At 36.0% G+C, this 22,362-nt stretch overlaps 1 protein-coding gene across 1 annotated transcript in view; it reads left to right on the top strand.

The window, feature by feature from the left end:
* Positions 1–22,362, top strand: part of LOC129230631 (membrane metallo-endopeptidase-like 1) — a 65,810-nt gene that overhangs the window by 10,759 nt on the left and 32,689 nt on the right. The window contains exons 3-7 of the mRNA XM_054865046.1: positions 2,935–3,000; positions 6,649–6,810; positions 13,156–13,239; positions 17,870–18,075; positions 19,642–19,842. Of these exons, the coding sequence (XP_054721021.1) occupies positions 2,935–3,000; positions 6,649–6,810; positions 13,156–13,239; positions 17,870–18,075; positions 19,642–19,842 (719 nt within the window). The remainder of the gene's footprint in view (positions 1–2,934; positions 3,001–6,648; positions 6,811–13,155; positions 13,240–17,869; positions 18,076–19,641; positions 19,843–22,362) is intronic.

The following is a 22,362-nucleotide window of genomic DNA, read 5'->3' as shown; positions in this document are numbered from 1 at the left end:
ACATAGAAGCATGATTTTATTATTATTATTATTATTTTTATTTTTTTGGCAAAAAGCTTTTTTGCTGTTTCTTACTACGCATTCCTTCAATGAATAGCTTTCGAAAAGGAAGACGCAATTACTAGGTTTGTTGGGGTGTCGGGCTGTTAATCAGAATGGCGCCAATTCGAATCCGTGCCAATAAATATCTCTTTAATGTTTCTTTTTTTCCCGTCAGATGCTCACATGGGCAGGACTGTATTTGCCGCAACCTGTTTTTTTACATGCACAATTATTGCTTTTTCACGAGTCCATACTCAGCCACACTTTTAATGATATTTATGTTTGAATTGAAAATATGTACGACCAAAAGGTGAGCGATGATCAAATTATCTCAACGTTGTATTTAACGAGGTTTTGTTACTGATGTCTTTAAATTACATGCCCTCTCTTCTGCGCTTACTTTATTTTCGGTTCTTCTTCATAATGTTCTTCCTTTGAAATTCTTAAAGAGGGAAAACCCTTATGAAACGATTCGAAGCACAGTGCGGAGTTCCGCACGGGTCGACTAGTTATCATTTAATTGACGTAAAAGGAAGTCATGTGATGCACACATCAGCTTGTGTTTATTTGGTAAAATTGAGAATTTCATTCGGTAAATTAAGAATTTTCCCGCTCCCAATTTAAGTTCTGGGTGCCCCTGAGAAGTGCAGATAATCTTATGTTTTTTGTAAGTCTTTGCTAAGTTAATAATAGTCACTTAATTGCTAGTCAACGCCATCGGCAAAAATAGTGGTTTTCAAATTTTGTTCCCTAAGTACTAGAAAAATTAATAACTGTTTAATGTCAGGTGTTTGGAATTGAGAATATTGTATTTTGCATGAGCTTTAAGATACGTGCCAATAAACCAAGCAAACATTCATTCATTAGTTCCGACGAAGAACAAAATTTGTCAATCAAAAGTAGCAGTCTTTCTCCTGCTTTTAAACTTAGTGTTATTTAACACTAGTGGTACCCGCACGACTTTGCCCGTAGTAGAAAATTAAAAGGTCTTTTGGTTCGCCTGTATATTTACAAAAGATGTATGGTGAATTTCTCGTCAATTGACTAGCTCATGTCACTGTTCCACGTTATGATAACTTGGTAATTTACTCGTCCATCTTATGATAATTTTTTTCGGGAAAATGTTCTTAAAATTGGAATAGAAAAAGAACAAAATCGAATTTTCGAAAAATCGCTTCGAGGTGCACACTCCCATGCTACAAACTAACTTTGTACCAAATTTCATGAAAATCGGCCGAACGGTCTAGGCGCTATGCGCGTCACAGAGATCCAGACATCCAAACATCCTCTAGACAGAGAGACTTTCAGCTTTATTATTAGTAACTAGTGGTACCCGTACGGCTTTGCCCGTAGTTGAAAATTAAAAGGTCATTTGGTTCGCCTGTATATTTACAAATAATGGATGTCGAATTTCTCGCCAATTTGCTATGTTCATGGGCTCGCCAATGTTACGGTTCCATGTTATGACCAGTTCGTAATTTATTCTTCCACGTTGTGATAATGTGCTCGGCAAAAATTTTTTTAAATTGGAATAGAAAAAGAACAAAATCAAATTTTCGAAAAATTGCTTTGAGGTGCACACTCCCATGCTACAAACTATGTGCCAAATTTCAGGAAAATCGGCCGAACGGTCTAGGCGCTATGCGCGTCACAGAGATCCATACATCCTACAGACATCCAGACATCCTCCGGACAGAGAGACTATTATTAGTATTCCTATTCAGAGTCACAACTGACTACAACTGTATTTATGTCGAGGACTGCATACTAAGTGCCTTGCCTCCATTAATTTATATACCGATAGATGGCAGTACCATCACCGGATCGAACAGTTAATGAGAATTTAGAACTAGTCCAGGAGCTAATAGCTACCTAGTACTAGCACCCCCAGAGGTATCGTTTCACTTGGAGGACATTGAGACCACGAGCATATTTAACGTCGCCCAGTCCCCTTTAATGACGACGGTGGGTCTTCGACCATCGAGGTTCGAACCCAGGACCCTCCGGTCCCGAATCTGACACTCTACCGATCGGGCTACCACGGCCCCCTATTATTAGTAAAGATAAAGAAAAGATAAAGAAGAAGATTATGGCGACGCGACGGTAGGAAAAAATACAATCCCATGTGGTCCAATGGCTAGAATTCTTGTCCTTTCGAGTAGGTCACTACCAGTGTTCAATTCAACTTCGAAGTATCTAACTATACTTCTTTCGCATCATGCGGCAACCTATGATATTCCTACAGCATCTTGATAAAAAGTAATAGGGTGCAGGTAAAAGTTAAGAAAAAAGAACTAAGTTTTGTTTTCTCGAATTCGTTGTTGATTGATTGATTTCTCTGTCTGTCGATTTGACTTTTAATGTATCTCAAAGAGTTTCTCTCTTTTATTGTAAAGACTTCGACTTTCAACAAGTATTAATTATACTCCCAAAAGGACCTGAAAAATTAACAGTTTCCATTTCCCAAGTAAAAATAATTTTTCTTTCGTGAACTGTCAAAGCGTCTGTTTTTTTTTTTTTTTTTTTTCCCAGTTCAAAAGAAAAAGGAAGATACACATACCGTTCAGCGTTATAAGAAAATATGGCGGTATTTCAAAATTACCTTCCCACTGAATCTCCAATTTGTAAAGTATCCAGTAGTGTCTTTCAATCGCTTTCCCACGACAGAGACAAATTATTTAAAAAGAGAAGTTATGGCTACTCTTTTCTATAACTTAAAAACTATTGCTATAAAAAGGCACATTATTTTTCTGTCACACCAAATTTTACCGATACATAATGCCATTATTTTCTTCTACGGTCAGATACAAAAGAGAAAAGTAGTAGAACAGAGAAATAATCTTGAATAAAATTCGCGTAATTTTAAATCATAATTCTACTGGTTTGTTGCAGGGTACTATTCTTCTGACGAACCGTCTTCTTATAGAATTTGTGCAACGGAAGAATGTGTCTTGTCTGGTAAGTTTAATAATTAATAATATTATAATTATTGTTGTTGTTTACAGGGCCGTAGTGGCCTGATCGGAAAGGCATCGGACTTCTGACCGGAGGGTCCCGGACTCGATCCTAGCCGGTCGAAGATCCACCGTCTTCATAAATGGTAACTGGGGAACGTTAAATATGCTCGTGTTCACTAAGTCCTCTAAGTGAAGCGATTCTTCGGGGGGTGCTGGACCAGGGATTGATTGCTCCATTTCTGGTCTGGATCAAAAAAACTGGAGCTGTTTTCAGGGACCCATTCAATTGGTTAAACCGCAAATAGTGGTAGGTACGGGGGATCCTGCAATGAATAGTGTTGTTGTTTACAGTGCTGGCCAAATTATTAGACTAAGTCTGTTTTAAAAGCAAATTCTTTATTGATTACATAACTATAGACACATTAACGAACAGTGAAATAATTATCTAATATTTAGTATGCATTCCCTTGTTCTTGATGAGCATTTTAAGTCTTTTTGGAATACTTTTCACAAGGTTTACACCATTTCTTAACTTAAAAAAAAAAGGAGGTAAAAAATTGATTATACTCACTATTATATATACTCACATACACATACTCACTAATTACCTAAAACTAACTTTAAACATAACAGAACACACTAATAAAAAGAACTAGTGAACTGTTTAAGCTGATTGAGGTTATGTTCCTGGTAAGCAGATAAACAAAGAACATAAACAAAGCAGACAGTGCTGCCACCTGCAGACATTAAATTATGCTAAAATAAGGTAATAATCACTATACAGTATGTACTGTACTTTAACAGTAAAATAAATAGTGTTTTAGTACAAATAGTGTACAAAAAAAAAAAAAACTCTTTAGTCTAATAATTTGGCCAGCACTGAACATGAGTTGAATCTATAGTTGGGGCAAACCTAACCCGGCAACGTCGTAATGCTGTAATTAGGATCAGCGTAGCCTTCACAATGCTGCCAGGTTTGATTTGCCCCAACTGTAGTTTGTAGTTTTACATTTTTACAGAGTAAACTAGAAGGACGTTGTCCTACCTATAGAGACATATTTTTTCTCTATATGGGGAGGGGAGGGTTTGGATGTTGTACAAAATGGAAGAATTAATGAGTAGTATACAATTGAAATATAATTCATGTGAATGAACAATTATTGAGCAGATTGATTATGTAATCGAACGAAGTTGAAACGGTTTAATCTAATACTCACATGTAGCTTAACTCAAGTGAATGAACAATATTTCTGGTACTTTGATTTGGCATACAGATGGTTTTTGGTGTTCCTACTCTGGAGCAAGCGGATGAGTGACTGTTCAGAATGTAAAAAACCACACGTCACGGAACAACAACTGATGCAGTTTTCAGTTTTCTCACGGTTTTCAGAAAATCTAGAATGGAGAGTATTCATCACTTATTTCAATCATCAAAAACAGGTAATTTCTCTTCTTAAGAACAAAGAAGATGATGCACAATGACATATTTGCAGAGCTGCCAACTGCTACGAAAAAATCGTAGTTTCTACGAATTACAGCTTTAAACTACGACGCTACGAAAGCAGGTCCAAAAACCACGATTTTTTTTTTTAAATTTATAACCCCAAGAACGCAAAAAAAAAAAAAAAAAAAAAAAAATCATAAACTGCATGAAAATTAAACCGGTAAGTTCTCCTAATGGATTGCCGCAAGCATGTTACTTCAAAAAGACATGCCCACCGGGTGAAAGGTACAACTAATAATCAAGAAGTGAATTTTTTAAATTAATATTTTATCATCTTAAAATATTCTGCATAAATTTTTTTCTTCCGCACTAATAGTTTCTATATCATATTTGAAATTTTTAAGTATCATTGTTGTTTTTGTTCTTTATACCGTTGACAATTCATCCCAGTTTAAATCTGCGGCAGAGGCTACCCCGCCCCCCTCCCCGCCGCAAAGTGCTGCTACGATTTTGGATTTCCAAAAGTTGGCAGCTCTACATATATGTATATATTGCAGTAAGTTACCGTCCTAAGCCAGCCCCCCCCCCCCCCCCAAGGCAGAAATACATAAAATACACCGCCAGCTCAGTCATTCCATCCGAGGACTGCAGTTTCGATCTTTTTAACTGCACCATTGCTGCGGTCACTCGTCTGATGTGCTAATTATACATTAGCTACCTGTTTGTTTGGCTCTCTTGGCTCCTTTAAGAGGTTTTCCGCCTCCAGCTCAGTTACTTCCTATTCCGGGCTGATGAGTGCTAAAAAGCACGAAGCTACTGTCCTCGAATTGGAATGACTGAGCTGGCGGTGTATTTTATGTATAGACAGGTAGTTATCAAAATAATGGAAGCACTCTGTGACAAGTGTGTAAAAGTGCTTTCTGACTCTAATCATTCACACTGGTGAATCCAGATGGTGATTGAGTTCTCTGGTCATTTTTGTTGATATTCTTTGCTTTTTAGACATTACAATCCTCTTCAACATCGTCGGTTTCTTTCACTAAGCTTATCTTTCCGTCCACTATTTTGCTTTGCCGAACTTGTCTTACCGCGCTGCTGTCATGACTTTAGATACTGTACCTCTAGAAACACCAAAAAGTTGAGATGTTTCAGTTACACTTGCTTCAGCTAGACGCGCTTCAACAATTCGGCCTCTTTTAAAATTTGAGAGGTCCAATATTTCACGCGCTTGAAAAAAATCCAAGAAGCCCAGAACTTCAGTTAATCCACAATATACTACCAGAATATGTGCACTGCTATTTATAAAAAAAAAAAAAAAAAAAAAAAAAAAAAAAAAAAAAACAGATATCTAGTTTCATTCTTTATTACTTACGAAGCACATTCAAAAATGTCACTTTTATTCACAGGTGTTTCGGTGTTTCCATTATTTTGATAACTACCTGCATGTATGTAATTGTAAATATGAATTTTTGCAATTACGCTTGCGGTATATAATTTATGCAAATAAATGAATGATATGCACAGTCCATGCTATTCAAAAAAAAAAAATAAATTAATTAATTTGAATTTTGACATCTTGAATTCAAATTATGTTTTTCGCAATCACGAGTGTGTGTATGTAGGCGTGTGTGTTTGTGTGTGGGGGTATGTGTTTGTGTGTAGAGGTTATGTGTATGTGTGTGTAGGCATGTGTGTTTGTGTCTGTGTGCTGGCATAAGTGTGTGGGTAGTTGCGTGTATGAATGTGTGTGTGGGGAGGGTATGTGTCTATGTGTGTGTAGGCATATGTGTTTGTGTCTGTGCAGGTTGTGTGTATGTGTGAGTGTCTGTATGTATGCGTGTGTGTACGTGTTTGTATGTGTGTATGTGTTTGTGTAGGTGTGTGTATGTGTTTGTGTGCGTGCGTGTGTGTAGTTGTGTATGTATGTGCGTGTGTGTAGGACATGGATGCAACCTGGAGACAGCTTTCGCTATAGGGAGCAGCATCGTGAGGAGCCCGTCGACGGTGATGGTGCGGAGGGTGGCGGTGGGAAAAATCAAAAGACGCCAAAAACAGTCAAGTGAGAACAATAAGCAATCGTGATTGCTCAAAAAAAAAAAATGATTGAAGAGTAATTAAAATGTTTGCCTGTAACAGAAAAGTTTCAGTTCTATCGTGTATCTTCACGACACACCCTGTTTTCATATGCTTTTTTTACATTTTTAGCGGCTAGAATCTTGAAATACCTGGATGTGAGGGAAGACCCCTGCGTGAATTTTTACAATTACGCTTGCGGCAATTTTTTACATTCCCATTCGTTGCCGGAGGGATGGAACTCTTTCGGCAATGTGGATCTCCTCGAAGAAGGAATAGATCTCAAGCTAAAAGGCGAGTTTTGTTTCCAGGATAAAATCAGGTTATAGACGTACTAAAAAAAATGTTCGCAGCAATTGGGACAAAGCTATTATTTTGCGTACGTTCAAGATGATTGCCAGCTAGCCTCCAGTTCTTATGCTCTCTATAGTCTTAATGCAATCTGGATGTCAGTTTTGATTGCTTAGAACTGGTGTAGGTGAGAAATTATGAATATTGCACAATTCTTCAGATTGTTTCTGTCAGAAGAGGAAGTTACATTTTGCATTCCTTCATTTTAGTACGATAAAAAGGGATATAACTCCTTGAAAGTTAGCAAAGATAATCGTATTTAACAGTCACGTATCTATAGCTGTCAAAAGTTTCTCTATCCATGATTGATATTAGAAAATCAAATTTCTCTGGGCGTCTGAAGAAATGTATTTAATTGAACCATTTCCTCCTCGAAGAAAGGGCAAATATGAAGGAGAAAAGAAAAAACTCGAAAGGAAAAAAAAAAGGGGGGGGGGATAGTTTACTACTCTAAACCAGCATTATTAGATCTACAGGAACTATCCAATACATTATGAGGTATTTATTGCCTATTGATATTGATATTCATTTCTCGAGACTGCAGCAGACACCTCTCACTGTTTGTCAGAAGAGAAGTACTAGTAAGTTCGATTTTCCAATACCAACCGCAAGAAATGATTTTTTACCCCATAGATTTGTGCTTGTTAAGTCCGATTATCTTTGGCGTTGTCCCCCTTATTACTCTCTAGGCATTGTATCCCTATTCCGTACACCATAATGAAAGAATGGAAAATGTTACTTTCTCCTCTCACAGAAACAAACTAAAAATTTTTTTAATGTTCCCAATTTCTCATCTAGACTAGTTTTTAGCAGTCTGACATCCAGATGACATGAAGCCAAACATAATTGCTTAGGGGAATCCACTGGAGCTAGCTGGCAACAAAGTTGACCGTCCCCGAAAAAATATCTTCGTCCCAATTAATTCGAACACTGTAGTATTAAGCACTCATAGGAACTAAGTATTTGTAGTAGTGAACAATTTTGTAGATCCATACTGAGCTAATTTGGCTAAAATTTTGCAATTCAAACTTCGGCAAAATTCATTCCCTCGTTGGAACGTTGAAACTTATTAAATTTGTGGTATCGATGTCAATGGTTTTTCAGAACATCGATGCTTTTATAGTTCAATGTATAAAGGTCAAGGTTTTGCCGTTATCGATGTTGCCTGTGTCACAAGGTTTGGAAGGTATATTGGAGCAAACATATTACCAATTTATCAACAACGTCTACTTTACTGGGGGAAAAAACTCTACGCGTTCTGTTTTCCAAATGTTCAGATTGAATCTTTTGTAACGCGGTAGAGTTGAAGCTTAAAGTCTAATCCTTGTTTCACCTGCTGTAACATATCATGATCAATGGTGACAAATGAGGTTGCAGTTGTAATCTTTTGCGAAAAATCTTGTAAATCACGTGGCAGTGTCACATGGAAAACGAACACACGATCTTTGTTACCAAATAAAAAATCGTTTTTTATGGGGGCAACAACAAACAATGGGACTGCCCCATCCTCAGGGTCTAGGGAATAAATACGCCAACTAGGCCGTGGAATATGTCCCCCGCTATTTAACGGCCGCAAATTGGGTGCATCTGTTTTAGTCAATGGCCAAAGCTGTTTTAGCCAACGGCGAAAATAATAGAACTTGAGTACAGGGGGCGGAAAAAAGTATTTGGTCAGGTGTCCCTCAATATATTAAATGAACTCTGCCCATCTTTTTGGAAAATAAAAGATCCTAAATTATATTCCTGACATTTTACAGCGAGTGAAACAGGAATTAGACTTGAGACTTGATATCTGCCTCATTACGAAAGGTACATTGAACATTTAAGAAACAAAACTTGTGGAGTTTCTTTCTCCTGTCAACTTTGTTACTGTATTGGTAGCATGTTTGTTTAGTAAGTCTTCCAAACTCCGTAGGGCAGGGGTTCCAAAATTTTTCCCACTCGCGGCACCATTTGAATAGTTACAACTCTTTCACGACATCCTAATCTATTTAGGGGCGTGCACAGAAATTTTGGGGTCTGTCACTAATGACTTTTCCGGCCCCCCCCCATATTGTTTACCTTTATATTTCACCCCTAGTTTCAAAAATATTGGGCCCCCTTCAGGCTCGGGCCAACAGGTGTCCCTTCTCCCCCCTGTGCACGCCCCTGAGAGTATCTCGTTTTTCATACATATTAAAAGTATGGACACTTCGCGGTATTCCTTGTCCCTCCTTGCGGTACCCCAGAGTGCCGCGGCACCCACTTTGGGAATCTCTGTCATAGGCAGGGCCCGATTAAGGTATCTATGGGCCTAGGACAGATACTTTTTTGGGGCTTCCTGTATTCAAACTCTATAAATTTAGCCGTTTGCTGAAACAATTTTAGTCATTGACTAATATAATTGCAGCCATTTGGGGACCCCTAAATATCGGGGGGCCCTAGGCCATGGCCTAGTTGGCCTATTCAGTAAGCAGGCCCTGGTCATAGAGAAATGTGACACAACACAGTTATAATGAAAACTACGTCATTATTTAGTGATTGCTACATCCATCACATTAGGAGGAGTTTTCCATAGTTAGCTGTCTCATTTCATTGGAAGAAGGTTAACAACCGTGAACTGTCCTCCCCCAGCAGTGTTAAAAGAATATTGAGCGATATTATAGTTTTCCTGATATCCCCATTACTTCCCCTTAATGAGTCGTTGGTTTAAACATTTAAATTATATATATATATATATATATATATATATATATATATATATATATATATATATATATATATATATATATATATATATATATATATATAGTAAAGTATGTAGTTTCACATGCACGGGTAGCACTGAAATAAGTGTATGTAACAACGAAGATAAACAACAATAACAAAAATGAACATGGAACGTTAAAAAATAAACTAGGAACATTGAAAACAAGAATTAATGAAATCATGGGTATTAAATTGCTGCTACGTTTACGAAGAGCTGGAGCAGCTGGCATATTAAATATTCTGCAAGGTTTCTGTGCGGGTCAGTATCATACATGCAGCAAAATTAATTAGAAGTATAAGTATATGTATTTGAATTAACGAACTTATATGTGTAGCAACTTATAAGGCTTAATAAAGTAAGCAGGAAAATTATAAAACGTTATATATGCTTATTGTTTGGATAAAATGCTATAAATTTTACATATATAAATAGTATGCTTATTAGTAATATTTAGTAATATGCTGTCATGTATTACCAACCCCCCAGCTCTGACCTGCAAAATAAAAGAGAAAAATTACATACCACATGATTTCAAATATTTCGTCGACAACAATGTCTATGTCTAGGTATCCATTTTCCAGAGACGAAAATCCGATGCCACGCCAATCGAACAGGTCGCTGGGGCAGGGCATCCAAAAAGCACCTTCCTGTCGAAAGGATTTCAGCGCTCTTTATCATCAAAGTTACCCAGTTACACTGTTGCCAAATCGCAGTTGTTTGGGTGGAAACTAAATCTGTCCTTGTTGAAGAAAAGATTTCTTGAACAAATTAAGATAATAAAATGTGAAATTGGCAGGATAAAAATTGTAATAGTAGAGATTTGCAGCAAATTTGAAGATTTGTTTATTAAATTGAGAATTGTTGCTACAAATTTTAAAAAATCTGCTGAGCTGTCCAATTATAATATTAATGAAGATCTTTTTATGTAAATTACTGTACCAATGTGGCATACTTTTTGTGTAAAAATTGAAGTTATCTTTTTTATCATAAATATCTGTAATAAGGTTACAATCAACAATTTTGAAAGAAATGTCCAGAAAATCGGCAGACAGAAAGTTGTCATTGGCTTTAGTGAGTTGTAGATTTTGTGGATAGATTAAAGGGAAAATGTCATCCATACTTTTGTTGAAGATGAGGATGTCATCTATATACCTAAAAATATCATGTTTTTTATTATACTGTACTGTATATTTAAATTCATAGAAAAAGAGATACAAATTAGCAGCTGTGCTGGAATAGTTGGTGCCCATGCCAATTCCATGTATTTGTTTAAAAGTAAAGTTGTTGAAAGTCACGAAATTGTTAAAGAAACAGAAATGACAAAGACTATTGAAAAAATTCCTGTCGATGCCCAATTCCTCACCAATGCAAAATACGTCAAAAAGTTTTAACAAAGTTGTATATAAATCTTCGATAGGAATGTTGCAGAATAGATTCTCAAAGTCAAATGTGTAAATTGATTTAGGTGTGCATTGTAGATTTTTAATGATTTCGATACTGTTGTCAATGCACCAGAAATAGCTCGTATGCATAAATTTGACCTTCAGAAAATCGTAAATTTTTTTCAAAATAAACTGTAATTTGATGTTGATATTTTTTCCAAAACTATTTGTAGTAGAACAAATGAAACGAAATTTAACTGGTGATTTGTGGAATTTGGGCGTCATAAATATGAAAGGCAGGGATTGACAATTTGAAATTGTAAAACTGTATGAAAAATTCGATTTGCAAAGTTTATTGTATGCAATAAACTGTTTAATAATCACATCTGTAGAAAGATTCGATTTTTCGTAATAAAGAGACGAGTTAAGTTCTTGTAAGACTTGTTTAACGTAGAAATGTTTGCAAATGATACCATAATTATTGGCAGCTTTATCAATTGGAACAAAGACAAAGAATTTTTTTAAATTGTTGATATATTCGATTTCATCTTTTTTCAAATTTTGATATTGGTGTTCTGCGTTGTTAATTTGTTTAGCTAAAAAAGTTTTAAATTCAATGATTAATAGATCTTTCCATTCTTGGAATGCTTCAAAAGGTATTGCGTGCGAGTATGCAACTTTTTTAATGAATCGAAGAATGTTAACTTTAAAAATATGAACTGCTTTACTGAATTTGCAAGTGCTGTTGAGTCTAAATTTTGCACCAAGATTCATCAAATATCTGACATTTGTGTTTTTTATAATATGTAAATTACCAGTAATTATGTGTACAGATTTTTTAAAATTTGTAGCAACAATTCTCAATTTAATAAACAAATCTTCAAATTTGCTGCAAATCTCTACTATTACAATTTTTATCCTGCCAATTTCACATTTTATTATCTTAATTTATCAAGAAATCTTTTCTTCAACAAGGACAGATTTAGTTTCCACCCAAACAACTGCGATTTGGCAACAGTGTAACTGGGTAACTTTGATGATAAAGAGCGCTGAAATCCTTTCGACAGGAAGGTGCTTTTTGGATGCCCTGCCCCAGCGACCTGTTCGATTGGCGTGGCATCAGATTTTCGTCTGGAAAATGGATACCTAGACATAGACATTGTTGTCGACGAAATATTTGAAATCATGTGGTATGTAATTTTTCTCTTTTATTTTGCAGGTCAGAGCTGGGGGGTTGGTAATACATGACAGCATATTACTAATAAGCATACTATTTATATATGTAAAATTTATAGCATTTTATCCAAACAATAAGCATATATAACGTTTTATAATTTTCCTGCTTACTTTATTAAGCCTTATAAGTTGCTACACATATAAGTTCGTTAATTCAAATACATATACTTATACTTCTAATTAATTTTGCTGCATGTATGATACTGACCCGCACAGAAACCTTGCAGAATATTTAATATGCCAGCTGCTCCAGCTCTTCGTAAACGTAGCAGCAATTTAATACCCATGATTTCATTAATTCTTGTTTTCAATGTTCCTAGTTTATTTTTTAACGTTCCATGTTCATTTTCGTTATTGTTATTGTTGTTTATCTTCGTTGTTACATACACTTGTTTCAGTGCTACCCGTGCATGTGAAACTACATACTTTACTATATTTTCAATATATTTAACTACTTTAGCTGCAACATTGCGCTGTTTAAATGTAGAATATTTTACATCAATTTCGATCATTATATATATATATATATATATATATATATATATTGAACATATACCATGCTGCAGGCAGGACGAACATATTTTGAATCCCTATAAGTATTTTATAACGATTGAATGTATTTTGCTTTTGAAATATAATTTGTAACATTCTTTCTTACAATTCGGCTGGAAAGAAATTTATTAATTTACTAGAGCGCTTTATGATTCTTATAATTCGTTCTTTTTTTTTTTTTTTCGTATTACCAAGTTTGGGAAAGATTACCAATTTCTTTAACTAATTCGAATGCTGAGAGTTTTAGTGAAATATTTTTATTTATTTTTCTTGCAAAAATTTAATTAAATGAATATGAAACTAAAAAAGCAAAATGATAAAATCAAACATAATTGTTTCCCAAAAATGAAAGTGATGTATTGTTCATAGGTATATTGGAAAAACCAGTCAAAGTGAATGAAAGCAAGTCTTTGACGGACGCTAAACACGTGTATAAGAACTGTATGGATATTTGTAAGTACAAACTGCTATTGCTTCATTTTTTTGAAAGAATGACTAATTCTTTACTTAAGGCAATTCCACTGTAACATACTAACAATTACAGACGGTAAAATAGTCTTGCTGCTTTATAAAAGCTTTACATATTCATTCAAATTGTGGTTATACATTGCATATGATAGTGGGAATGAGGTCAAATCAGTTATTTTCTACAAAGAATTTAATTTCATTGGTTAAAAACAGCCGAAAGTCACCGTAACAGACTGAACAAAATCAGCCAGCCGTGTCACCTGGTGAAAAACTGGAAATGGAATTCCCTAGCTCGAAAACGAAACAAGGTAGCGGGGAAAAGTGATTTACAAAAGTTGCAGAGCATCGTCACGGTTACAAACACACATTTGATTTCTCGTGATTTCCAACATGCTACGCTCTATGTTCCTACGGGACAATCAAGCGAGGAATCAAACACGCATTGCATCTGACGGTGAGGAGTTGGGACACCTCAGATAAAAGGTATATTTTTTATAACTACTTTTTTTTTCTTTCACAAATCGTTTTCTTACGTCACAGTGTGGGAAATCATGAAAAAACAAATACGCTTGTAACCGTTCTATTCTTTGTAATTAAGTCCACACGGTTTTGTATAGTCTTAATTCAAGGATGCTTTACAACTTTGTAAATAATCCCCCCCCCCCCCCATCTCGTTTCGTTTTCAAGATAGGAATTCCAACTCCACAGTCTACCACCAGGTGACACTGGCGGTAGTTTTATTCAGGAGCGCATTGATGTCTTATTCTGAAGTCTTTTCAATGAAATCGAACTTCTTAAAATCAGTTCTTATTTTGATTTATTTCGTTTTTGTTATAAACCGAAATCAATGCGCAAACTTTCCTTCGTCTGGGCTTTCGTCGTTTGCCCAGTGATTTATCTACGCTGTCTGTGAAAAGCAAGGATTTCGCGTTGATTACCGATAGAGATATCAACACATGGCTACATAATCGAGTTCCGTAGAAATTGTTCCGTAGATTGTAGAATGCAGAATTGGTGTTCTCAAGATTATCTAATCAGTTATCATTATTTTAGAAGAGATTTTACTTCTCAGGTTCAGGTATTTTATTGATTTTATCCCTTAATTGGATATTTAGGGGGTTTCAGTTCAGAATCTGATACTGTAAAATTATCGAATCACAATCAGTTAGTTTACAAAATAAACTAGAATTAAGTTCTGTGAAAAGCATCTACTCAGATTCTGGAAGTGATGAGAATTAGTTTTAGGTACTTTTAAAATATGCATTCATTGTTGATCATTGCGGAGAAGATAAATCTTGAACTTGGTCGTCGAAAATCTTGTTCAGAATCGGTTAATGAGCTTCGTGTTCCACAGCGAGCAAAATTTCGATGTCAAAAACGTTCGCCTTCGAAATTTGGCATTTGATGTGGGGCAGTAATTTTTGCACTTTGCTATTATCATGTACACAGCCTTTCTCTATCGAGTAGCACAAGCAAATAGGGCAGCCCTCAGCTAAAAATTTTGGAAGGGCGAAAAATTCTTAATTTGCAGAAAGAAATTCCAATTTTACTGAATGATAAAATACTTTACCATACAAACATAATATCTAATGAGAATGAGCATAAGGCATCAATAAAAACAATTTAAAAACTTTTTAAAAAGGAGAAAAGAATCTTAATCTTGCAATATAATCTCTAAATTTGCCGATTCCTCTGCACAATTTGGCGAATAAAGATTTTTTGGAAAGTCACAGTGACCTCCCATTGAGGCGCCCATGCGAGTGAATGGGACATTTTTTGGAACAATCAGAATGCGTTTTTGCTTCAATTATGACCTGATCGAGTCTTAATTGTTTATTTCGTTCCAATTTGTATATGCAATTACAATTACCATGACGATATTCATAGATAAGCTGTAGACATACTATTAACATTCAGAGCAATTTACTAAAACAGAGAAAAATTAAATGTCAATGAATTGCTATTTCCAATACTTCTGAGTATGGATTTCAAGAGGTGCCTCACAAGAAACCATTTTCGGTTTTCCTAGACCTCTCAGCGGCTTGCGATCGAGTCTAGCGACAAAAATTGGTACATATTATTCATGACATTGGAATTCAGGAAAACGCTTTGTTGTTCCCGAGACGGCAAAAATTCTCAGTTAGGTTTAATGGAAAACTCTCTAACCCCCAAAAATTACGAGCTGGAGTTCCACAGGGCTCAGTTCTGAATCCCCTTCTTTTCCCATTATATATGAACACCAGTGCTTGAATACGCTGGCCTAATCTGAACTCTGGCTTCTACAACTGTTAGGGAAATACTCGATGCTGTCCAATACAGAGCTTCCAAAATCGTAATAAGAGCGGTCTCGTCTACCAACAGCAATAAGGCAGAACAGGAATGTATCCTTCCTATCCTAGATAGTACAAGTAAACTAGCCATCATAAAGTTTACAAACTCACTCCGCTGTACCAATGCTGACCGTATTTCGACAATGACTTTTAATAATTGGAAAATTTCAACCAGACTTAAACGTTCCTCGACCCTTCAGATCGATAGGGACATTGGAGATCAAGTAACTTTGAAACACTCCTCCTTAAATTTTCTTTAGGAGCCCCAATTTCAAAGCCAACACTACATTGTTCCTAGGATTGTTACAGCCTTGCTCTAAAAAAGAAGCCCCAGATATTCTCAGAGAAAAAAAACTCGAGAGAAAAATTAAAATGGCATCTCGAGGAAATGTTGCACTTGCCTACACAGATGGCTCCTCAGATATGTTTCTGAGAAATAGAGGTGCTGGAGCTTACATCCTTTTTCCAGGTGGTAAAATCTCAAGGCACAAAATTAATACTGGACTGATTGCTTCTAATTTCACCAACGAAATTCTGGAGATTAGGGAAGGGCTCTCTCTTTATTCAAGTGAATTGCAGGGTTTGAACTTCACTGGTGGACTGGTAATTTCCTCAGATTCCAGATCCGCTCTTGAAGTCATTAGAAAAGGTGAAACCGCAATCGAGGTAAATGAATGTGCAGACTCCGTGGCCAAAGAGGGCAGGGCTTGATTAAAAGAGAACAACTATTACACTTGCTGATGCAAATGCTGTAGCTAGACACAGAACTTTTACGCATTCATAAAAAAAATCCACTCATTACATATTTTGATTTTCCAAGAGCTATCACATCAACAATTGCGAGACTTAGAACACATTATTACAAGTGTATGAAGATCCAGCCTGATAAATCAAGATCTCATGTCCAATGCAAACACAGCACTAATATTCAGCTAAAGCCCAGCCACATCTTGGATTGCCCAGCGATAACCACTAACCTTCTGAGAATGGACTGGCTCCGCTCAGCGAGTTGCTACAGGAAGTTCTCTACAGTCCGGACACACCGATACTAGCTGAAGCTGTGATCAAGACCTTCGATAAAATTTAATGTATATAGACACGAAAACAACAACGACAACAATACTTCTGAGTGAAACACAGAATAAGCTAGGAAATATCTCTTTCAAAATGATGCAAGTTTCTTGAAATCGCACAAACGTTCTAAGCTGCATAGGAAACAGCGCTATCCGGCAACAAATTGAACTAATGGTCAGGCTCAGGTTATTACTTGACGTTAAATCCCGGTTATCACAAATTTGCCATTTCAACTGCGCTTGCGCGCGGACTTAGCTTTTTGGGCTTTCTGTTTTAAGATTTCGTGTTGCTTGTTTATATTTAAGCTGAGCGAGAGTCCCACCAAATTAATGAATGCGATTAGAATATTTTCACAGCGACTTCGTGATATATTATATGAAACTACGGATATGAATAATTGATAATCTTAAGAGAAAAAATGACACTTCAATATTTATTAGTTTGGAAATATTTATTTAACATAAGTGTAAAACACGTTGTGTACTTCAAAAATGATTGGAATATTAGTACAGAAATCCGTCTTTTGCGGATATTTTACGTTAGGCGTAAACAGCTTAGTATTATACATTTTTATTTAGGTTGAGGGTTCGGCTTTGTATTAGAAGTGATGCTGAAATTCTAGTACGCTCTTCCGAGATTAAAAATTTGGTCCTGAAAAAGGACAGACGATTCAAACACCGAATCCATTAATAGTTAAGACGCAAAATTCAATCTTTACCGAGGCCTAAAAACTAAATCAGAAAAAACTTTGTGATTTCTAATTTTTATCTCTTGCCATCTCATATTTATTACCAAATTTAAAATGTTTGTAATTAATTTAGCAAGAGTTTTGAAATCAGCAAAGTCCGCGCGCAAGCGCAGTTGAAATGGCAAATTTGTGATAACCGGGATTTAACGTCGAGTCAGGTTATTGGCCTCACAGCACCTTTCTGAATGGCAGGTCTGCTTCGGGTTTCTTTAAGGTTCAGAAATTTTGTCTGAAGTCTTAAACTGCTTACATTTTTTTTTTTCAAAGTGATAATTTGGAATGATTAGATAAATATGTAATCATGAATCTCTACTTGATTGCAAAGCTTTTGCACATATAATTCCCTTAAATCTGAATATAGGCTACATACAAAAAAAAAACCTTGGATGGATTTAACGTTTCAAAATCAAGGGCAGTTTCTTATAATTTTGTTCTTACTCTTTTCTTTTCTTTCCCCGTAAAGCTTACATCGAAGAAAATGCTGTGGACGATTTGAGTCAAATTTTGTCTGGGAAGGGAGTTGGTGATTGGCCTTTCCTCAACCCTGACTGGAACGACTGTAGGCTGGACGTGGAGTGGAGAATGGCAAAGTTGAACTCAATGGGGCTGGATTCTCTGTTCCGACTTGAGACGAAGTTTCTCGGTGAAGACCATCGTCTTTTTGCCATAGTAAGTTCCCCTTTATTACATGCCCAAAGGTATGTATGTCAACATGCTTACGGGAAAACTGAAAAAAAACTTGTATCTCCTATTATAAAAAACAAGCAGGGCCTGAGTACCCGAAAGGCTCAGGAGGCTTGCGTGTTCCATCAAAGTTTTCAGGGGACCCAAAAAGGACCTAATAAAAAAATTTTGAAAAAAAAAATAGAACCGACTTAAAAATTGCTCTAAAAAGTGAAAAATAATTTTATTCTTTAAACACTATCGATAATACTTTTAAACATAATTTTTGAAGTTGGCGTAAAAACAAAAAGTAAATTCCAGTGTAACCATGCTCCGTTCATATTTTTTTCAGAAAATCATCCAAAGTTAGAAACGAAACATTTATATCGTTGGTCAAATATGCAGTCATCAATGCATAATGTATGTGGTAGTGAAGAAAAGGCCTGGTTAAATTTATAGTTGTAGTTGAGTTATGACTGTGAATGATCTTATCTATCGTTTTTGCGCCAACTTCAAAAATTATGTTTAAAAGTATTATCGATAGTGTTTAAAGAATAAAATTATTTTTCACTTTTTAGAGCAATTTTAAAGTCGGTTCTATTTTTTTTTTCAAATTTTTTTTATTTCCTTCTTTTTAGTGTAAATGTAGGTATTTCAGTAAAAGTAAGAAATTACCATCACGAAACTTCACCATATTTTTCATAAAAAAATGCTCCATACTAAAAAGAAGTAAGAAAACTATTAGCACGCCTTAAAGTTTAAGCGATTGGCACTAAAAATTTATCTTTCTTACTCTCTGGATTCATAATTTGTGTGCTAATTTAATGATAACCATTTAAATATTCCGTTTTCCCTAACTAATTTGCATTTCATAGCATACAAGTTGCTTGTGATACAATTCTGTACAGTTGAGGTAAACCTAACCTGGTAGTATAGTGGTGGTTTTGTTTATTGCATCCCCTCGCTTCCAGGTCAGGTTTACCCCCAATATGGAGCAATGACACTGAAGAAACTTGATGCTTACTTCAGATAAGCCTTTATTCAAAATTATCATTACAATTACTACTAATGTTACTGTTATATGGCAATAAACTTTTATAACAATGAGTTTCATATTTTATCACTTAATAGGGAAATTGCATGAAATTTACTGTTTTTTGCCCATAACTTTTTGTATAAGGAACAAATATGGTCAAACAAAGTAATGGGACCTAAGTTGAGCCATCCCCTATCTATTAAAAAAAGAATCATCAAAATCGGTTCACTAGGTGAGATGCTGTGAGTGGACAAAAAAAAAAAAAAAAAAAAACTTACATACGGTATGAACTGATAACAGCCTCCTTTTTGAAGTCGGTTAAAAACTTGCTTAGAAAAATTCAGTTTCTGCTTTTAAATGCATTTTTAAAGAGATAGCGATTATTAGCATTGGTTATATACTACACATTTTGGATCAAGGTAGGACCAAGTTTACCTATATTAACACGTCTGGACTTCTCCAAAGATTTGAATTAGCTAGGTCGAAATCCTCGAATTGTGTTTTTAACTGCCACGTTTTTTTTTTTTTACTTTTAGCTGAGTGTAGCAGATCCTCTGGTATCTGATATCTGCTATGATGATGAGGACAACGCTACAGTAGCACTGGAGAGGGCAGCCGAGCATCGAGCAGTTTTGGAATCGGTTCTGTCGTTACTGGAGGTGGAAATGAATAATATCACAGAACAAGATATAGACGAGCTCTTTGAGTTTGATTTCAATTTTTGTCGTGCCAGCAAGGTAAGGTTTACGCCAATGTTACTGCAGTTATCTTTATTTTATTTTTGGAGGACTACAATCATCGTTATTTTATTTCTTGCCAGGAAACCGCACGGCAGTGTAATAATCAGGCCCGGATCAATAACTTTTGGACTCACTGCAACAAAATCTGTAGGGCCTCTCCCCAGAGGCCAGCAGTGTTTATTTGCAACGTTCACAACTCTTAGTGCTAGTTTTTTTTTTTAATTTCTTGGGCCATTGGGCCCATTAAGGAAGGCCCCCCCTCCCGCGCTGCAGGTTCGTAGATCCGGGTCTAGTAAAAATCTTTACTAATAATAAATCTGAAAGCATCTCTATCTGGATATCTCTCTGTCCGGATCTCTCTCTGTCTGTCAGGATCTCTGTGACGCGCATAGCGACTAGACCGTCCGGCCGATTTTCATGAAATTTTCCACAGAATTAGTTCGTAGCATGGGGGTGTGCACCTCGAAGTAATTTTTCGAAAATTCGATTTTGTTCTTTCTCTATTCCAATTTTAAGAATATTTTCCCGAGCAAAATTACCATAAGATGGACGAGTAAATTACCAAGTAATCATAACGTGGAACCGTAACATGGGCAAGCCAATTGGCGAGAAATTCATCATACACAGGCTCGGACTGGCCCGCCTGCCAACCTGCCCGAGGGCAGGTGCGCCCTTCCTACTCTTTAAGATGAAATGCAATACAAACGCCTTCGCTGAAAAACAAAATTAAAAAAAAAAAAAAAAAAAAAAAAAAACAATTTCCGATGGAAAGTTCCAAACCCCGTTTCTTCCCCCTACGTCATAAAAATTGGCTTGCAACTGCGTTTTTGAGACTTCAATTTCAAAAAATTTCCGGAGAGGAGCCCCCATGTCTTTTTTTCCGTCTTTCTTTCCTCATCTTTCAACATCATTCAAAGATTGTCTAAAACAGCGTTTTTGGAACTCCTTACATCGAAAAGTTTCTGTTGAAAAGTTCTGAACCCCATGTCTTCTGCTACGTCATCAAAGATGGTCTACAATTGCGTTTTTAGGAGTTCAATTACAAAAAAAATTTCCGGGGGTAAGCCCCAGAATCCCCTGGTTTTTAGCAACACTAAAATTGCGTTTTTGAAGCTATCATAAAACAATTGGGGAGAACTCATGTCTCTCATCTTTTCCTTCAAGAACAAAAAGATTGCAAATAATTGTGTTTTCGAAAATATATCCTTAAATGTGAAAAAAATTCCGGAACGGGGCCCCCAAACCTCCCTTTTACTTGTTAACCTCCAAATAGTCTAAAAATGCGTTCCGAACAAAAATTTTTGGGAGAAAGCCTGCAAACACTCCTTCCTTTGCGCGAATATTAAACAAAACTCAATCAACAAACAAATCCAAAACTATCTTCAAATTTTATTTACAAATGCAATTTTAGTATTTCATTATGTTCGGTACGTAAACTGGTAAAAAGAGATGCCATTTTGTTGCTGCAACCTTTCTTTTATAAGGAAAAAAAAAACAATTGAGAACCTGAATAACAACTGAAAAAACTTCACGAGTTTTCAAACGAATCAAAAGTTAAAGGGTTTAATTTAGATAATAGATCCAGAATATTATAGAAACTCTTTTTTCAGTTTTTTTATTCTTGTGTGTGTGATACTCGAAACACTTATAACTTTCATTCAACCTCTTTGAGCGAAGCACATTACACATTATTCGGGGGGGGGGGGGACATGCTACAAATTTTTAACTTTTTAAAAAGTTTTATTTTCATTAGTCCACCCTCCCCCCCCCCTTAATGAATTAAGCAATCGCCCCTCTCAACAGGATCGTCTGGATCCGCCACTGATCGCTATCGCTCCTCTAAAATGATCGTCTATGTCCTTTCCGCGATCCCCCCCCCCCCCCCATTGGCATGCGCCTTCAGAAAAATAGGAGTATGCGCCTTTTTGAGGACCCAGTCCGACCCTGATTCATACATTATTTGTAAATATACAGGCGAACCAAAAGACCTTTTAATTTTCTACTACGGGCAAAGCCGTGCGGGTGCCACTAGTGAAACAAATAAATTTAAATAAGTAGCAATCGAAAGATCATGTCGCATGAGCAATCGAAAGAGCAAACATTGAAAGAGCAGGCTTCTGGACGCATAAATTATTCGCCCTCGTATCCCTATTATCGAAATATGAGGCCTTAAAGCCTGCTAAAATTTTAAGAAAAATCGCCAAATTTAGCGAGTTTCAGCGAGTAATGGAAGACATCTCTCACACGATTTGTAGATGGATGCAGACGGCGAAATTGCGTGATCGATTTCTCGCCGTTTTTAAATTTGGCGCTTTTCTTAAATTTCGACAGACTTGATCACCTGAAATCTCGATAACGGGCGGTCGAGGGGAAATAATATTTGCGTATACAAATGTCACAAGATATTATTTCAATTGCTAATCATTTAAATTTTTTAAAAAGTTACACTAGTTGTGTGAATCCCTGGTTTAGAGAAGTTACCACAGTTACAATAATTATCTTGTGTTTTTGAGGAGT

This window comes from Uloborus diversus, chromosome 9, assembly GCF_026930045.1.
Source record: "Uloborus diversus isolate 005 chromosome 9, Udiv.v.3.1, whole genome shotgun sequence".
NCBI lineage: Eukaryota > Metazoa > Arthropoda > Arachnida > Araneae > Uloboridae > Uloborus > Uloborus diversus.
The sequence above is the reverse complement of the archived record's forward strand: the minus strand, read 5'-3'. Positions and strand labels throughout refer to the sequence as shown.